The sequence below is a fragment of the Pelobates fuscus genome, chromosome 6 (assembly GCF_036172605.1).
Source record: "Pelobates fuscus isolate aPelFus1 chromosome 6, aPelFus1.pri, whole genome shotgun sequence".
Taxonomy (NCBI): domain Eukaryota; kingdom Metazoa; phylum Chordata; class Amphibia; order Anura; family Pelobatidae; genus Pelobates; species Pelobates fuscus.
In genome coordinates, this window is record NC_086322.1 from 23,760,571 (window position 1) to 23,780,870 (window position 20,300).

At 43.1% G+C, this 20,300-nt stretch overlaps 1 protein-coding gene across 9 annotated transcripts in view; it reads left to right on the forward strand.

Moving 5' to 3' along the window:
• Positions 1–20,300, forward strand: part of DYSF (dysferlin) — a 352,788-nt gene that overhangs the window by 42,441 nt on the left and 290,047 nt on the right. For 5 of the 9 annotated variants that reach the window (XM_063457566.1, XM_063457571.1, XM_063457570.1 and 2 more), the window contains exon 1: positions 11,044–11,604. The exons of the other annotated variants lie outside the window; for them this stretch is intronic. In XM_063457566.1, the coding sequence (XP_063313636.1) occupies positions 11,511–11,604 (94 nt within the window). In that variant the 5' untranslated portion in view covers positions 11,044–11,510. Of the gene's footprint in view, positions 1–11,043; positions 11,605–20,300 lie in introns of those variants that run through there. 9 annotated transcript variants of the gene reach the window in all.

Below are 20,300 nucleotides of genomic sequence, written 5' to 3' on the forward strand. Positions count from 1 at the left end.
GCTATCCCGACCTGCTGAACCTGGCCCCTTTTGGGCCGCCTTGCGAACTGGGGATTTTGCCTGTCTATCCTGGCGTTTTCCGTCTGCTAAAGCCGCGGGCCCTGCTGGCCCCAATGTACCTGGCTGAGCGGACCCGCCGTCTGCGTCCCTTGTGCTGAACCTGGCCCCACTAGAGGCCGCCCCCAATGTGTCCCGTTGCCCAGGGGCTCCCCCTGCCATCAGGGGGACCGCCTGATCACTAGAGGCCTCCGCTCTGCCCCCCGCCCGCTGCCCAGCCCCAGCGCCATTCCCTGACTCACCGGGCCGCAACCGCTCACTGCTTCCACCATCCGATCTGCTCTGGGTCCTGGCTCCAGCCGCAACCGTCCCGCCTGCCGCCTCCCGGCGGGGCGCACACCGCGTGGTAGGCCTCGGCCTAGCTGCTGCCCGCGCCCGGCCAGCACCGCGTCGGACCGACGATGCCGGCCGCGGTACATCCACTCCGCTGGGGCCCGCTACCTCATCCAGGGCCCCAACAGACTCCGCTGACGGGCTCCTCCGTCTGCCGACTTCAGGCTCCATGCCCGGGCTCAGCCGCTGGGGCGGTCTCGCCCTCCTCATGGAACGCCGTGCAGCCGCCGCAGGGGTTGTAGGGGGGGGACCCTGAGCCCCCAGTTGCTCGTGAAGCCAGGCCAATCCTCTATCCCGCACAGCAGCTCTCACTCCCTCCAGGATTTCTTCCATTGATGCCATGATCTGCAAGACAAAAGAAAAAACCAACACAGACCTGCCAAAAACAATTACCAGGTAAGTGTCAGTTTAGTTAAAATGTCCCTTGGACATAAAATGGCCGCTTAATATACTCCTATAGTCCAACCCCCATTTACCAATAACCACACCCCTTTAACTGGTTACTCCCCTGCCTACTCCTGGCTCTGTCAAGGCCCACTCCCCTGACTGCGCTGTTCCATGGGCTACATTCCCATGCTGGGATACTGTGACATATTGGGACACGTTTTAACCAATCACAAACCGTATTTCCCTGAGTAGATTTCTATTCCCAAGCTGGGATACTGTGACATATTGGGACACGTTTTAACCAATCACAAACCGTGTTTCCCTGAGTAGATTTCCATTCCCAAGCTGGGATACTGTGACATATTGGCACACGTATTAACCAATCACAAAGGTGTTTCCCTGAGTAGATTTCCATTCCCAAGCTGGGATACTGTGACATATTGGGACACGTTTTAACCAATCACAAACCGTATTTCCCTGAGTAGATTTCTATTCCCAAGCTGGGATACTGTGACATATTGGGACACGTTTTAACCAATCACAAACCGTATTTCCCTGAGTAGATTTCCTTTCCCAAGCTGGGATACTGTGACATATTGGGACACGTTTAACCAATCACAAACCGTATTTCCCTGAGTAGATTTCTATTCCCAAGCTGGGATACTGTGGCATATTGGGACACGTTTAACCAATCACAAACCGTATTTCCCTGAGTAGACTTCTATTCCCAAGCTGGGATACTGTGGCATATCGGGACACGTTTAACCAATCACAAACCGTATTTCCCTGAGTAGATTTCTATTCCCAAGCTGGGATACTGTGACATATTGGGACACGTTTAACCAATCACAAACCGTATTTCCCTGAGTAGCTTTCCATTCCCAAGCTGGGATACTGTGACATATTGGGACACGTTTTAACCAATCACAAACCGTGTTTCCCTGAGTAGATTTCTATTCCCAAGCTGGGATACTGTGACATATTGGGACACGTTTTATCCAATCACAAACCGTATTTCCCTGAGTAGATTTCCATTCCCAAGCTGGGATACTGTGACATATTGGGACACGTTTTAACCAATCACAAACCGTATTTCCCTGAGTAGATTTCCATTCCCAAGCTGGGATACTGTGACATATTGGGACACGTTTTAACCAATCACAAACCGTGTTTCCCTGAGTAGATTTCTATTCCCAAGCTGGGATACTGTGACATATTGGGACACGTTTTAACCAATCACAAACCGTATTTCCCTGAGTAGCTTTCCATTCCCAAGCTGGGATACTGTGACATATTGGGACACGTTTTAACCAATCACAAACCGTGTTTCCCTGAGTAGCTTTCCATTCCCAAGCTGGGATACTGTGACATTTTGGGAGACGTTTTAACCAATCACAAACCGTATTTCCCTGAGTAGATTTCTATTCCCAAACTGGGATACTGTGACATATTGGGACACGTTTAACCAATCACAAACCGTATTTCCCTGAGTAGCTTTCCATTCCCAAGCTGGGATACTGTGACATATTGGGACACGTTTTAACCAATCACAAACCGTGTTTCCCTGATTAGATTTCTATTCCCAAGCTGGGATACTGTGGCATATTGGGACACGTTTTAACCAATCACAAACCGTATTTCCCTGAGTAGATTTCTATTCCCAAGCTGGGATACTGTGACATATTGGGACACGTTTTAACCAATCACAAACCGTATTTCCCTGAGTAGATTTCCATTTCCAAGCTGGGATACTGTGACATATTGGGACAAATTTTAACCAATCAAAAACCGTATTTCCCTGAGTAGATTTCCATTCCCAAGCTGGGATACTGTGACATATTGGGACACGTTTTAACCAATCACAAACCGTGTTTCCCTGAGTAGATTTCTATTCCCAAGCTGGGATACTGTGACATATTGGGACACGTTTTATCCAATCACAAACCGTATTTCCCTGAGTAGATTTCTATTCCCAAGCTGGGATACTGTGACATATTGGGACACGTTTTAACCAATCACAAACCGTATTTCCCTGAGTAGATTTCCATTCCCAAGCTGGGATACTGTGACATATTGGGACACGTTTTAACCAATCACAAACCGTGTTTCCCTGAGTAGATTTCTATTACCAAGCTGGGATACTGTGACATATTGGGACACGTTTTAACCAATCACAAACCGTATTTCCCTGAGTAGCTTTCCATTCCCAAGCTGGGATACTGTGACATATTGGGATACGTTTTAACCAATCACAAACCGTGTTTCCCTGAGTAGCTTTCCATTCCCAAGCTGGGATACTGTGACATTTTGGGACACGTTTTAACCAATCACAAACCGTATTTCCCTGAGTAGATTTCCTTTCCCAAGCTGGGATACTGTGACATATTGGGACACGTTTTAACCAATCACAAACCGTATTTCCCTGAGTAGATTTCTATTCCCAAGCTGGGATACTGTGACATATTGGGACACGTTTTAACCAATCACAAACCGTATTTCCCTGAGTAGATTTCCTTTCCCAAGCTGGGATACTGTGACATATTGGGACACGTTTTAACCAATCACAAACCGTATTTCCCTGAGTAGACTTCTATTCTTAAGCTGGGATACTGTGACATATTGGGACACGTTTAACCAATCACAAACCGTATTTCCCTGAGTAGATTTCTATTCCCAAGCTGGGATACTGTGGCATATTGGGACACGTTTAACCAATCACAAACCGTATTTCCCTGAGTTGACTTCTATTCCCAAGCTGGGATACTGTGGCATATCGGGACACGTTTAACCAATCACAAACCGTATTTCCCTGAGTAGATTTCTATTCCCAAGCTGGGATACTGTGACATATTGGGACATGTTTAACCAATCACAAACCGTATTTCCCTGAGTAGCTTTCCATTCCCAAGCTGGGATACTGTGACATATTGGGACACGTTTTAACCAATCACAAACCGTGTTTCCCTGAGTAGATTTCTATTCCCAAGCTGGGATACTGTGACATATTGGGACACGTTTTATCCAATCACAAACCGTATTTCCCTGAGTAGATTTCCATTCCCAAGCTGGGATACTGTGACATATTGGGACACGTTTTAACCAATCACAAACCGTATTTCCCTGAGTAGATTTCCATTCCCAAGCTGGGATACTGTGACATATTGGGACACGTTTTAACCAATCACAAACCGTGTTTCCCTGAGTAGATTTCTATTCCCAAGCTGGGATACTGTGACATATTGGGACACGTTTTAACCAATCACAAACCGTATTTCCCTGAGTAGCTTTCCATTCCCAAGCTGGGATACTGTGACATATTGGGACACGTTTTAACCAATCACAAACCGTGTTTCCCTGAGTAGCTTTCCATTCCCAAGCTGGGATACTGTGACATTTTGGGACACGTTTTAACCAATCACAAACCGTATTTCCCTGAGTAGATTTCTATTCCCAAACTGGGATACTGTGACATATTGGGACACGTTTAACCAATCACAAACCGTATTTCCCTGAGTAGCTTTCCATTCCCAAGCTGGGATACTGTGACATATTGGGACACGTTTTAACCAATCACAAACCGTGTTTCCCTGAGTAGATTTCTATTCCCAAGCTGGGATACTGTGACATATTGGGACACGTTTTAACCAATCACAAACCGTATTTCCCTGAGTAGATTTCCATTTCCAAGCTGGGATACTGTGACATATTGGGACACATTTTAACCAATCAAAAACCGTATTTCCCTGAGTAGATTTCCATTCCCAAGCTGGGATACTGTGACATATTGGGACACGTTTTAACCAATCACAAACCGTGTTTCCCTGAGTAGATTTCTATTCCCAAGCTGGGATACTGTGACATATTGGGACACGTTTTATCCAATCACAAACCGTATTTCCCTGAGTAGATTTCTATTCCCAAGCTGGGATACTGTGACATATTGGGACACGTTTTAACCAATCACAAACCGTATTTCCCTGAGTAGATTTCCATTCCCAAGCTGGGATACTGTGACATATTGGGACACGTTTTAACCAATCACAAACCGTGTTTCCCTGAGTAGATTTCTATTCCCAAGCTGGGATACTGTGACATATTGGGACACGTTTTAACCAATCACAAACCGTGTTTCCCTGAGTAGATTTCCATTCCCAAGCTGGGATACTGTGACATATTGGGACACGTTTTAACCAATCACAAACCGTGTTTCCCTGAGTAGATTTCCATTCCCAAGCTGGGATACTGTGACATATTGGGACACGTTTTAACCAATCACAAACCGTATTTCCCTGAGTAGATTTCTATTCCCAAGCTGGGATACTGTGACATATTGGGACACGTTTTAACCAATCACAAACCGTATTTCCCTGAGTAGATTTCCTTTCCCAAGCTGGGATACTGTGACATATTGGGACACGTTTTAACCAATCACAAACCGTATTTCCCTGAGTAGACTTCTATTCCCAAGCTGGGATTCTGTGACATATTGGGACACGTTTAACCAATCACAAACCGTATTTCCCTGAGTAGATTTCTATTCCCAAGCTGGGATACTGTGGCATATTGGGACACGTTTAACCAATCACAAACCGTATTTCCCTGAGTAGATTTCTATTCCCAAGCTGGGATACTGTGGCATATTGGGACACGTTTAACCAATCACAAACCGTATTTCCCTGAGTAGACTTCTATTCCCAAGCTGGGATACTGTGACATATTGGGACACGTTTTAACCAATCACAAACCGTATTTCCCTGAGTAGATTTCCTTTCCCAAGCTGGGATACTGTGACATATTGGGACACGTTTTAACCAATCACAAACCGTATTTCCCTGAGTAGACTTCTATTCCCAAGCTGGGATTCTGTGACATATTGGGACACGTTTAACCAATCACAAACCGTATTTCCCTGAGTAGATTTCTATTCCCAAGCTGGGATACTGTGGCATATTGGGACACGTTTAACCAATCACAAACCGTATTTCCCTGAGTAGATTTCTATTCCCAAGCTGGGATACTGTGACATATTGGGACATGTTTTAACCAATCACAAACCGTATTTCCCTGAGTAGATTTCCTTTCCCAAGCTGGGATACTGTGACATATTGGGACACGTTTTAACCAATCACAAACCGTATTTCCCTGAGTAGACTTCTATTCCCAAGCTGGGATTCTGTGACATATTGGGACACGTTTAACCAATCACAAACCGTATTTCCCTGAGTAGATTTCTATTCCCAAGCTGGGATACTGTGGCATATTGGGACACGTTTAACCAATCACAAACCGTATTTCCCTGAGTAGATTTCTATTCCCAAGCTGGGATACTGTGGCATATTGGGACACGTTTAACCAATCACAAACCGTATTTCCCTGAGTAGACTTCTATTCCCAAGCTGGGATACTGTGGCATATTGGGACACGTTTAACCAATCACAAACCGTATTTCCCTGAGTAGATTTCTATTCCCAAGCTGGGATACTGTGACATATTGGGACACGTTTAACCAATCACAAACCGTATTTCCCTGAGTAGATTTCTATTCCCAAGCTGGGATACTGTGACATATTGGGACACGTTTTAACCAATCACAAACCGTATTTCCCTGAGTAGATTTCTATTCCCAAGCTGAGATACTGTGACATATTGGGACACGTTTTAACCAATCACAAACTGTATTTCCCTGAGTAGATTTCTATTCCCAAGCTGGGATACTGTGACAGGCCTAGTCATTCTATGCTGGATGTTGACCTATGAAATCACACAGTGAGCCTGCACAGCACGCATACCATACCCACGCACAGACATTCCAGCACATATCAGTGCATGGCCTGGTGGTGGAGATGGCACTAACATCTGAATTAAAGGGACACTCTAGTCAATAAATATTGGTTGCGTTGTTTCACTGTTTATTTCACCGTTGACCCACTATTTGCAAAATTTAGCAGAGATGGCGAAGTTTCTTAATTTGTCTTAATTCGTGTTATTTTAAATTTGTCGTTTACCTATGATTGTGTTTCGAATACCTCCCTCCTGTCCTGGATTGGGACGGTCAGTCCTGATCAAAGGTTTCTCTCCTTCTGTCCCAGGTTTAATCACTGATTTTCAACGTGCGTAGAGCGAATGCATCATTAGACGCACATGTGCTGCACAAACTAAGCTGCGGGTAAATTCACAAATTAGTTACTTATGCTGTGAGTTAACAGTTTTTACCATGTAGGTCACTGATTTGTTAATAGAACCTGGAGTTTGATTAATGGAACCACGTAAAACACATTTAGTGTTTGCTGACCCTCGAAGGAATAATAACTGTTTGCATAACACCAGCCAAGATAAGGATTTATTGGGGGAAACCTGCACAATCTGTCTGTCTGTCTGCCTGCCTGTCTGTCTGTCTGCCTGTCTATCCATCCATCCAATATCTATCTATCTATCTATCTATCTATCTATCTATCTATCTATCTATCTCAGGGGTATTTTTAAAATAGGGTGACACGATAACTTCTTAGAAATGTCCTCTAGAGGGCAGCATTGATTAATAGCAGTCCTGCAGGATTCACGTTACAGATAGGCTGACATTATCCAATAGTGGTAAAACTTGAGTAGTCCAAGGATACAACCTCTACCCCATACTCATCAATGCAACAAAACAGCAGCACTCACACTCACCCTGTTGTTATATTAAAGGACCACAATAAAGGGTACGTGAGTGCTGGTGTTTTATCATACTACAGGATACGTTTCTCACCTTAAACCGGTATGTAGCGGAGATAAGTATAAGAAATACATCCAATTACTGCAGTCACCATCTTCCCTGTGCACTCACAGGCCTCGTGTGGCTCTGTACAATTCACTGAATTTACATAGTGTGCCAGGCAGTGCCTCGCAAGCCTCACGTATAAAAATTAATTGTCGTTTGAAGAATTTTGCACCCAGTGGCCATCACACCTCCATTTGATCATTAAATACCAGGAAAAATACAATGAGATTTCTCTCAATTTCAAGTATGGCCTAAAAACATGATACTTTTTTGGTCTATGAGACTCATGCATGAGTCCAGGTATTGGGTCATACCATTTCATGACATGGCCTCTAGGGGGCATTCATGAGATAAAAGCCAACTCTAGCAAGGTTTTCCAAGTTCCAGTTATTATTATTATTATTATCTGCTTTCTCTTCCTGAGTAACAGTGGGACTTCAGGTTATAGTTAATGGTTCTGCATGAATTTGCCCCGACCACACCATTTCTGCAGAGTGTGAATTATGGCATTCCTGAATGTCCTGCCTTTAATTAATGGAACACTCCAAGCTCCGTACCCACTCAGTGTGCCATACTGGTTATCATGCCAGGAGTCATCTTGTGCTCCCACATTGCACACTGTCAAACTGTTTTAGAATGGCTCATTGGTTAAGTGTGATCCGCTGACTCTCTCAGCCATCACGCCCTGCATGTCAGTCCAGGTTAGAATTAAAACCAACCTAAAACAGCTTGACGCCTTGCAAGGGGAGGAACAGGATGGGTGCTGTAGTGGTTATGGTGCGTGGAGCGTTCCTTTTCGCTGGTTGCTTGTTGTGATTATTACAATCTGGACCATGTGGATTCCATGTGTAATTGACCCTAAGACACAGTTAACCTCATTATTTATATTCCTATCTGGTTTCAATTTAGAGTGAACACAAAATGTTTAGCGTTTTCTTTTGAGAGGAAAGTCCTTTATCTAATTTCAGCCCTTGTCCCTCAGGATATTGGGAGCAGTTTGCTATAAATCCCCTGTACATGCTATATTTTCTTGAGGTCTCCTATCATTGGCCAAATCACGAGTCCAGATCCTAAATTTAGCAGCCCCTTAGAATTTACTTGCCAGCTGGCACATTGGCTCTCAGTGCAATGGATCTACATAGCAGTATTCCTAGTACATTGTGGGGGTAGTGACACCCTACAAATCACGGGGTAATCCTGCAGATCAGAGTTGGTTCTGATGGATCAGCAAGCTGCCACTGCATCCTAATTCAAGATTCTGTTACCTGGGACCGTCACTCACTATATAGTGGTATTACTTAGGAGTAACGGCATCCTAATGCACAAAATGTGTTCGTTAAGTTAATCCATTTTTGTCTTTTTTTTCTTCCACCCTGCATTGGGCTGCCTGTGATAGTTAAACATATTATTATAATTTTTTCTAAAAAAAAAGCAAATTTTCAAAGGATCTTGTGAATTGGCATTTACTCTTATCTGACGTGTAGTCCTTGGTGGGGTGTGGGTTTGGAATCTTTAGTGGTATCGACTCTACAAAGTCCTAAAGCACCATTAAGCAGTCACCTTGGCTCGGAGGCATTTACTTAGTCTTTTGGGAATACCAGACATATTTCTGTCTGTTATGGGGTCTTCCTGCCTATAGATTGTGTAATAGGAGAGGTGTAATACTATAGCAATGGCAGGCGATTTACATGTATCCCTTGTGTATACACTAATGGCTGCAATTCCTATAAAGAATTCTGGATTCGATTACCTTACTGCCCTGTCTTTGTTATTTTCTGATGGTCGTTCAGTAAGGTCAGATCTCTGCGTTTGACTTATTACATTGATTATTTAGGAAAGAGCACACGCTCTCTGTATAATGTTTGATGTTGTTATTGTGACATTCAGGATTTATTCGCTAAATCGTGAGATACAGGGAGCCAACAAGATCTACAAACAAATGGCACCGTTTAGCACAGATGTTTTTAGAACAGATTTCTCAGTTTAATGAGTAACCATGAATGTTTGCAATAAATATGTGACTCGCTTTCAAAAATTGATAAAAAAAAGATCTGTTGTTTTTAATGATTTTTTTTTTTTAGCACCTGTATCAATAAGCAAAAGATAAGTGGATTTTAATTGTAGATTAAGAGGTAACTTTGAAGAACATTGTAATATTTTTTTCAGATGTCTTTATTAAATGTAAATGTATGACCAGCCTGCCAATATAAGTGTCAGTATGCAGCAATATATATGCATAATTGTACAGCGCTACGGAATCTCATGGCGCTATATAAATAATAAAATAATAGTAATAATGGGCATTTGGATTCATTATTATGGTTTCGGTGTGCTCAGCAACATGGATGGGAGGCGCCCCCTGCTGGTAGAAATTAAGTTGTCTGTGTGTGAGACTAAGTTATAAAATGTATACATGTATCCTTTTTAATTGAAAGTGCCCATATATATATATAATTTATCAATAACATAGATGAGGCCGGACTGGGAATTAGGGGGTGAAAGATTGTGGCGATGGGGGACAAAGGGGTCCCACATTTCTTTATAGATTAGATTGTAAGCTCTTTGGGGTACTTATTGTTTTGTTAGAAATAAATGTTTGTCTTGTTTACCTATTGTGGTGCTATATGTCGGCAGCATTTACAATCCCTTACTATAATTTTCTTTAACAAAAATTCAAGAAAATGACATGAATATTTTCCAACCACGTGTCATGCGTAGTGAGTATTTCTTGAATAATTATGGTTTCCATGGATTTTCAGGTCTTCTATCCCCAGCAGTGAGAGTAATATAAATGGGTGCTGCTGGATCCCACATTTCCAGCCATTACCCCCTGTTTACTAGACTCAGACCCCCTCTCTCTGTCTTAGGTAAGAGCTACAGGCTGTTCTAGTGCTGTGGTAGAAATGTCTGATGTACATATCCTTCATTTCAGAGAACACACACTATACAGAGTATAAACAGGAAATTCAGTCCATCTCCCCACACAGCACATTAATAATCTCTCTCTGGGGTGACATGGTGACATTTGATGAGGCAGTGGGTGTAGCACTGTCTCCTGGTACTGTGAGAGTTAACTCTCTACTAGTTTATTTTTGCCTTAGGAGCCACTAATTGCTAGTCCCAGTAGGATGCAGGCTGGGGCATGTACAGCACCGAGACACAGGAACATCCCAGTGTGAGCATGCTTATATTTTGTGTGTGAGTATATTGTGTGTGTGAGTATATTGTGTGTGTGTGAATATACTGTGTGTGTGGGTATACTGTGTGTGTGGGTATACTGTGTGTGTGAAACTACTTTGTGTGTGCATGCATATTCTGTGTGTTTGAGTATACTGTGTGTGTGTGTAAGTATACTATGTGTGTATACTGTGTGTGTGAATATACTGTGTGTGTGAATATACTGTATGTGTAAGCATGCATATACTGTGTGTGTGAATATACTGTGTGTGTGTGTGTGTGTGTGTATATACTGTGTGCGAATATAGTGTGTGTGAGCATGCATGTTGTAAGATGAGTACAACTTAGTACACAAGGAGGAGCTAGCAGACTGCAGGACATCTCTCAGACCCCCTGCTCACTGTGCCCAGGACAGACAGACTCCTCCTGCTATGGGTCATTGGGATGAAAAGAACTAGTGACTGGCACAGGGCTGTGTAGGAGTGCTGTACATGGGCTGTGATCTGCAGAGCATTGCTATCCAGGGAGCTATGCTGTGGTGATCTGCAGAGCAGTGCTGGCCAGGGGTCTCTGTTGCTGTGATCTGCAGAGCATTGCTATCCAGGGAGCTATGCTGTGGTGATCTGCAGAGCAGTGCTGGCCAGGTGTCTCTGTTTCTGTGATCTGCAGAGCAGTGCTGGCCTGGGGTCTCTGTTGCTGTGATCTGCAGAGCAGTGCCGGCCAGGGGTGATCTGCTCTGCTGGTCCCTGTGACCTGGGCTTTATCCTGTATCTGTGGATTGCTCCCTGACTGTGAGATGCTTCGCTGTGTGATACAGAGAGCCAGTAATCTTCCAAACCTGGAGAAAGGGGACAGACAGAGTGACCCAGTGACCAGCCTCACCTTCAGAGGTAAGTCCTAATTCTAGGGGTGGGAGGTCCAGGACTCAGGATGTCTAACACAGTTATGCTATATTTATGTTACCTGATGCATTGTCTCTCTGTCTGTCTGTCTGTCTGTCACTGATTACTGGAGAATGTCTCATTGTATAATTAAATAATTCCACATACTAATCATTTTTAGCATGGGTACAGTGTACATTCTGTTATGCTAGTTTTTAGGGGCAGGTTAGGATTTTGGGATTTTAGTTTTGGTAGCTAGTTAGGGACAAGGTTGAGGTTAAGTTTAACTCTCATTATTCTTGTCTCGCCTGTCTTGACGTGTCTAGTCTCTCATATTAGTACATTGGCGTTAAATTCTCCCAGGAAATGATTAAACATTAGTGATCTCCCTACAGACCGTGATTAAGAGGAAATATTACTCATGCCTAAGGGAGTGTGTTTATGTTTACCACTAATACAAGGATCCCATTTTATGGGATGTGTATTTTGCGTTAACATGTTGTACACAGGGGGTCTTCTCACTAAATGGTCACTTGAACTGATTTGGAAACGTTAGGCTAAAATCGCCAGGTCGAAAAAAAAATCTCTAAAATCACCAGATTGTATGAATTGTAGTGGTTATGGTGTGAGGAGTCCCAAGGCGCTGTCTGATGGTCATCCACGGCAGCTGGTGGCTTCCAATGAGTTTGGATTATAATGTCAGAAAATGTAATGTCCCCTTTATCAGAAGGACCATGGGCACCTGCTACAGCAAGGTAAGTGTTAAGACATTTCTATATGGTTATTGGACAGCTTCCAGGATCCCTGCCACCATAACCACTACAGCACGCAAGGCAGCTTTTACGGCCAAACTTTTGTAGTTTGGCTTTCAGCTCGACAGAAGCCAGTGTTTAATGGAGCGGTTCTGTTAGCCGGGGACGTTCTATTTGATTAATTGTAAAATGCACATCATATGGATCAGGGCCCAGGCACTGGTCACTATAAAGAGTTCTCTCCCTCTCAGTGCAGTGAACATCGCTTTAGATCAGAACTATCTCACGTGAGAACCGAAACTAAAACTTCATTTATTTGCAGTTATTTCATTTTTTATAAAATCTCTGGGCGCGCCTGGCATTAAATGTAAATTAGATTATCCCTTGCAGTGCCATGTGTGGTTAGTCTGGATGTGTTGGCATTTCTCTCTGGGTGCCGGAGTATTCACATACCAACAATAAGGAGGTATGGAATAAACGGGCTGGATGGGACCTGACGTGGCGTCATCAGTGATGCGAACCGCGCCACTAGTGAGGACTGCGCAATGAGTACTGTGGAAGTGCTTACTGCATGGTCCCAGTGCCCGCTGGATGCGTACACCCTATACTGCCGGGGATAGTTCCCTGGAATCACCAGATATGGGACTCCAGGGATGGCGGCACAGGACCCAGAAGCTGCGGAAATGTTGGGGCTTTATAAATGGCAGTGATAAATACATTTAAAGGAACACTATAGTCACCTAAATTACCTTAGCTAAATAAAGCAGGTTTAGTGTATAGATCATTCCCCTGCAATTTCACTGCTCAATTCACTGTCATTTAGGAGTTAAATCACTTTGTTTCTGTTTATGCAGCCCTAGCCACACCTCCCCTGGCTATGATTGACAGAGCCTGCATGAAAAAACAAACTGGTTTCACTTTCAAACAGATGTAATTTACCTTAAATAATTGTATCTCACTCTCTAAATTGAACTTTAATAACATACAGGAAGCTCTTGCAGGGTCTAGCAAGCTATTAACATAGCAGGGGATAAGAAAATCTTAATTAAACAGAACTTGCAATAAAGAAAGCCTAAATGGGGCTCTCTTTACAGGAAGTGTTTATGGAAGGCTGTGCAAGTCACATGCAGGGAGGTGTGACTAGGGTTCATAAACAAAGGGATTTAACTCCTAAATGGCAGAGGATTGAGCAGTGAGGCTGCAGGGGCATGTTATATACACCAAAACTGCTTCATTAAGCTAAAGTTGTTCAGGTGACTATAGTGTTCCTTTAAATAAGTTAGAACTGTCCTGCTGAAAGCGGGGCTCCTGGGAGGTCTGTGTTCTTGAGCACACCTTTCTGTCAAAAAAAAAAAAGGTGAAGAACCACTGATTTATTGAATAGACATCTTTCTTTCCATAGAACTCTGTACTTAGTGAAAATGAACTTTCAGAGCCGTTTCCTGTCAGGATCTCCTGCAGTGGAGAGAAGGGACATTTGTGAGTGAAGGACAGCAGGGACATTAATGTAGTGAATAAAGAAAATGAAAGTCTCATCTTGGGAACATACGGCCTACGTTTAGCTTGATACACACAGACTATCCTTAGACAGGCTAAAAGACTGGGGGTACAGAGACCCCGGCATTCAGGGGGCTCAGCAAACATTGACCCACTGGAATGTGTGCACAGGCAGGGTCTGCAGGGGGTACACCAGGGGAACTGCTTCCATTTAGACCACCCCCTCCCCTGCCATTGCTCTCTTCCCATATTAAACGGGGTCAAACATGTGGTTTCAATATCCCTTCCCCTATCTGTATCTGTGTGCAGCGCTGACACCAATACAAACTGTGTGCGTCAATGTGGAATACATGGCTATTTTCTGTATATAATGCTGGCACATTGTTATTCATAATGCATCAAACATATGCTGCAGCGCAGTACAATGGAGAAACAGAAAATGCAAGTAACTGTGACTGGAGAGGTGTGTCTTCCTGGAACAAGGGCTGAGGAGGTATAAAAAGCAAAGTGTGGAAATCCTTATCAGGGAAATTCCATCAGGGTACTGATGGAGGAGAGGCTGAAGTAAGGCAATAGTTAAGACATAACGAGGAAAGTATTTATCATGTATATCGAGGCACAGAATATCATTGAAGTGGATAAACTAATAGGCTTTATTATAATGGCCAAAAATGTATTAGCCACAAATTATCCCAACTATAGAAATAAAAAGTGCAAGCTGATAACCTATAGACTGTAAGCTGGTTTGAGCAGGGTCCTCTTCAACCTATCGTTCCCGTAAGTTTTCTTGTAATTGTCCTATTTATAGTTAAATCCCCCCTCTCATAATATTGTAAAGTGCTACGGAATCTGTTGGCGCTATATAAATGGCAATAATAATAATAATAATAATAATAATAATAAAGCAGAGGCAGATAGAGAAACTCTCAATTCCAAAAGAGTGGATACAAAAAGGTCTAAAGAGATGAATCTCTAAATAGATACATTGTGGCCAATAATATTCCTTAACTTTCACAGGCGTGGACCTTGTTAATTGTAGAGGGAATGGGGAGAGATCGACTAAGCAGTTGCTTAGTATAAGAGTTTATATGGGGTGGTCCAGGTAGAGACCTAAGTATTAGATCATAAATATGAAGATACTAGTACATCATAGAGTGAAAAAACATCCATCAAACATTGCTTATAGGTAATATGCTCAAACATGGCTGGTAGCATTGAACACCTTCTACAAATGAGCCTAGAGTTTCTAATAATGATTTACTCTAGGGTATACTGGATCTCTACTATAGTGCTATCTAGAATCAGCTAAGAAGGCTAGATATTCCCTGAGACATCTCCATGGATGTCAGTTAGGCTAAATTCCCCCTAGCTATACGTGGTTCTAAGAGTAATATCTAAATACTATTTGCAGATACCTCGGCTAGAGATTCTCTGAGCCCCTCAACAGATTAATTGAGAGACTATTTCTCCCTATAGCTGTGAATGGAAAAAGCTTCAGGCTCCTGCCGCTGTATTAACAAGTCCCCACACTCCCATATAGCTCTGCCTCGTTACAGCTTAATTAAAAAACAAAGTGAAATAAATGTGATCAATCAGTGCATAATGCTATGTAAAGAAAAATTCCTGACGCGCGTTTCGGTGCTAAAGTGGCAGAGAATGGCAGTCTCTGGCTTTTAAAAGACTTTAGACTCCGCCTTAATTTTCCTTATTAGCCAATCATACCTTATTGGAGTCTTAAAGCTCAATTCTTATTAGAGACTCTAGGCTCATTTGTAGAAGGTGTTCAATGCTACCGGCCATGTTTGAGCATATTGCCTATAAGCAATGTTTGATGGTTATTTTTCACTCTATGATGTACTAGTATCTTGATATTTATGATATAATACTTAGGTCTCTACCTGGACCACCCCATATAGACTCTTATACTAAGCAACTGCTTAGTCGATCTCTCCCCATTCCCTCTACAATTAACACGGTCTATGCCTGTGAAAGTTAAGGAATATTATTTGCCACAATGTATCTCTTTAGACCTTTTTGTATCCACTCCTTTGGAATCGAGAGTTTTTCTATCCTCCTCTGCTATACCAGCTTGCACTGGTTATTTATATAGTTGGAATAATTTGTGGCTAATACATGTTATTTATAATAAATTATAATAAAGCCTATTAGTCCACTCGTACTGACCACCCCTGTTGTGGTATCCTCACCCAGGGGGTAATAGACTATTTTCTTTAAAGGCTGAGGAGGGCCTGGCTACGAGGTGGCAGCATTAATGCACATGATCTGTTTAGTTGACACTAATTCCTGTCATGCTCTGGTTGTCACCCCAGACTCAGTGTGGCTTTGCTTTTTATCACCTGGTTTAAAGTTTGAATCCAACGCTGTAAACCTGGCGCAGAGTGACAAATGTGTTTGCAGCAGTAGTAAAGCTGTTGTGTACAACTGTGTCATAGTGACATCATTCCCAACATTTAAAACCTATTCCCAGGGACACATTGACGCAGAGAATCATGGGGGCCGGTTACCACTTCCTACAATGGTTTCCACATCTTTATCCACAAGGCTGCACCCAAAACACCCCTGGTTAATGCTAATGGCCTAATTCAGCACTAACTATACAATATAACAGGCTGGTGCCAGGGTAGAGTCAGGGTTCTACAACATGGAGAATAAACCCCTCTCATTTAAGCTTTTAAGTAGTCTGGCTGGCCCTTGTCACCCATGCAATAAGGTTTAAGGTGTAACAGAGCTCCATGTACCCTGGTTGGGTACCTCCGCCAAGGACCACTTCCTAGCTAGAACACTGGACAAACCTCAACATTTCTGCCCACAGTCGCTGTGGCTTGACTCGGGTCCTGGAACCACTCCCTCCTGGAGCCGAATGGGGAATTTGCTCTAGACACCCCGATGCACTGGGCGACACTCAGTCCTTGGAGCTCTAATCCTTACAAGGACTTTCCATGTTGAATCCTTCACACTGGAACAGAGATTAAATAATAACCCTTTCCCCTCCCAGTAACCAGAGGACATATAGTTCACCCCAAAAGTACATACATAAAACCCCACAAAAGTTACATCCTCTGATAGCACCAATCTGGGTGACCAACATATCCAAAATTCACCCATATCGGTTCAGGGGTTGAGGAATTTCCTCGAAGTCATAATTTGACCAACCACACGCACGGTCCCATGCCCAAAACAGTTCCAGAGAATCAGGCCTTGCGGTCGGTCTAGTTCGGTAGTTTAAAAACCGAGCAAACTACCGAACATAGTCAATGTTCTTACCCTGGAGCTTATTTCCCTTGTTCGTGGGAACGTTTCCACTGAACAGTGTTGTAGAACCGAACACAGGCAATCATGGAAGTCCAGCAGTGTTCGGGAGTTTTAGTGTCCTTAACATTCTAAGGTCCCCTGCTCCTCAACCCCAAAATAAGGCAGATAACGTGTAATTCATTAATTAAATGGACATTGCAGGCGTAAAACATCTAAAACAGATTCATATTTCACTACTTCATATGTATAAATGTCTGTCTGTGCATATTTCTGCTCTGCTTGTAATGCATTGTGTTCTTATCTGTGAGTACAGTGAGTGTATGTACAGTGTAAGTGCAATGCAGGATTAACGATAACGATAGACGTGGTTGGTTACGGTAAAAGGGGGGTTAGCGTCAGAGATGAGTTAATGTCAGAGTCGGAGGACATGGGGTGTTTAGTGTTAGAAGATTTACAGCTTGAGACGGGTAACGTTGTAGTATAAGGGCTGTTTAGGGTTTAGGACTAACGTTGGGTTAAATTTAGTATTGGTGTATGTGAGGTGTTTAGTTTTTATTAGGACTTAAACATAGGATTAAAGGAGGGGCGCCCTAAAGGTAGATCCCCAGATGTTTTAAAACTACAACTTCCATGATCCTCTTTTATTCCAGAAGTTTGGTCCTTAAGGGGTTAAAGGAAACAATAGAGTATTCCTTACACTATAGTTTTAAAAGTGCCATATAGGTGACCGGACCCCGGTCAGCCAGGTAAAAGGGGATTTTACTCACCTTTTTCCGTGCCGTGCAGGACACTTCACGGAGACTCCACCCCCGCCACGCCTCCTTGGCTGAGATTATCAGACTTCACGATTTCAGCCAGTCCAATGTTTTACCATAGGAAAGCATTGGGAGACTATCGTCCATGTGCAGCAAAACGCAGCTCTGATCCAATCAGCATCCCCTCATAGAGATGCATTTAATCAATCTCTATGACGAGCATTCAGTGCAGCACTGACACAGGAAGCACCTCTAGTGGCCGTCTGAGTGACTGCAACTAGAGGTGTTACTAGGCAGTGATGTAAACACTGCAGTTTCTCTGAAAGGACAGTGTTTACATTGAAATGCCAGCAGGGACAGACTATACTCACCAGAAGAACTACACTAAGCTGTAATTGTTCTGGTGACTATAGTGTCCCTTTAAGGTAATGGAGTTTTTTCATGGTTTAGTCTTTAACTTCTGGAGTTTGAAGGGTTATTGGTAAAGTACTCTCCTTCCTCTGTGTTCTATACAGCAGTCAGTGATGAGATTAAGGCTGCAGGAGCTGTTATACAGTGCGCATCACTCAGAGCTTCCCCTGCTCCTCCAGCAAGGCATTTCTGGTATGGGAGACTGTTAGTGGACAGATGGGAAGTGATCCCTTCTCACACACAGACACTGGAGGAGCTGGGACAGCACTAAGTTTTACACTCTATAACTGTTCCTGTAGCTCTGATACAACACACTGGCCAAGGCTCCTGGTTCTTATCTCCCAACCAAGTTCAAAAAGCCAAATTATAAGTGCTAGAAGCAGGCGCCCCCATAATGTTCCGGCACCTGTAGACAGATGCCAAGTCTGCCTAATTAGAAATCCAGCCCTAACTGTAGGCAGGAAACCACTTTGGGCCCACTTGGTTTTTCCACAAATAGATGGGCTTAGAATGTTTCTGGGGGCCCTGTCTAACCCCTGGACCCTAGGCAGCTGGCGAAGGTCACCTTATGGCTAATCCTGCTCTGTATTTCGGGGGTTGGGGAGTGTAAATGGCCGTGACTCAGTTATGGAAAGGTGAAAAGTCAATTATTGCTTATGGAACCTTACGTCCCAATAACTCAGCTTTGCCCATGGTAGGTGCGTGGTAGGTGCCAGGATGCTTACTTTGATGTACGCTGAGAATGGTCCCTGTGAACATGCTACGCCATTATGGGTGTCACTTCGTGTTGTATGTGGTGATGGTTATCCCCACCTGTGAGTGCGCATACATAGCTCGTTCATCAGCCTGCTGTAAGTGCTAACAGGGGGCAGGGCAATGAAAAGAGTGAGGAGAATTCAAAGTCAAGTTCACGTCTTAGACCAGGCATAGGCAACCTTCGGCACTCCAGATGTTTTGGACTACAACTCCCATGATGTTATGTCAGCATTATGGGTGTCAGAGCATTATGGGGGATGTAGTCCACAACATCTGGAGTGCTGGAGGTTACCTATTCCTGTCTTAGACCAAAACAGCTAAAATGAAAAAATTGCTAAAACCCCCCCAAACTATAGCTATTTTTTTTAAAATAGTTTGACTATTTTGCCGTTAAATTTGTCTTTGAATTCTAGGCAAGTCACCGTTTAGTGAATAACTATATTGAACTGTCTCATTGCACTCGGTAAAGTGGTGTAGGCTATCACTGCGAGCACAATGCGTTCCTTTTACTTGGCTATAGGTCATGATTTATACTGCGGACAATGCCCTGTTTGATACTGCATTGCCAGCCGCTGGCCGTGGATGGAAAGAAGCGAGAAGCTGGGAACTTTCAGAGTAAATCTTTGTTTAAAGACGACCCTCATGAATGGCGTATATCACCGTTGAGATAACGGCCCCAAGCGTTACAGCCCAGCGCCATATACCCAGAGAGCAATCCATTCAGCAGGCTGCCCTGAGCAGAGTAACATATTATATGTTCCCCATCTATGATCTGATATCCCAGGATAGGGCAAAGTACTATAAGCACATCACATGGGGAATTTCATGTTAAAGAGACAGACTGGAAAATGATAAAAATAAAAATCATACATCAAAAAATTATACAAAAATACATGATGGAAAAAATGTAAATAATAAAAGGATATTTCTTGCAGCGAGCTCTGCCCAATCTATAAAGGGGCTCCTCTGATCAAGAGCACTTCATTCTACCCTTTGGGAAGTGAATTCATTTATGGGATACGTAGTTCAGCACCCAACAGCAATATCATTCATCATATCAGATGTGTACATACCTCCAAACATTTCAAATTAACTGAGGGATGCTTTAATTTTAGGGGTGTGCATGTGGGTGTGACCAGCTCTGTGAAATTTTAGGTGACTTACTAATAACAATGTATACATCTAAAATGTAAATTGTAACGCAGACTGATTTCTAAACACATTTATTGTAGGTTAGAGATACATTACTGGGAGTATTATT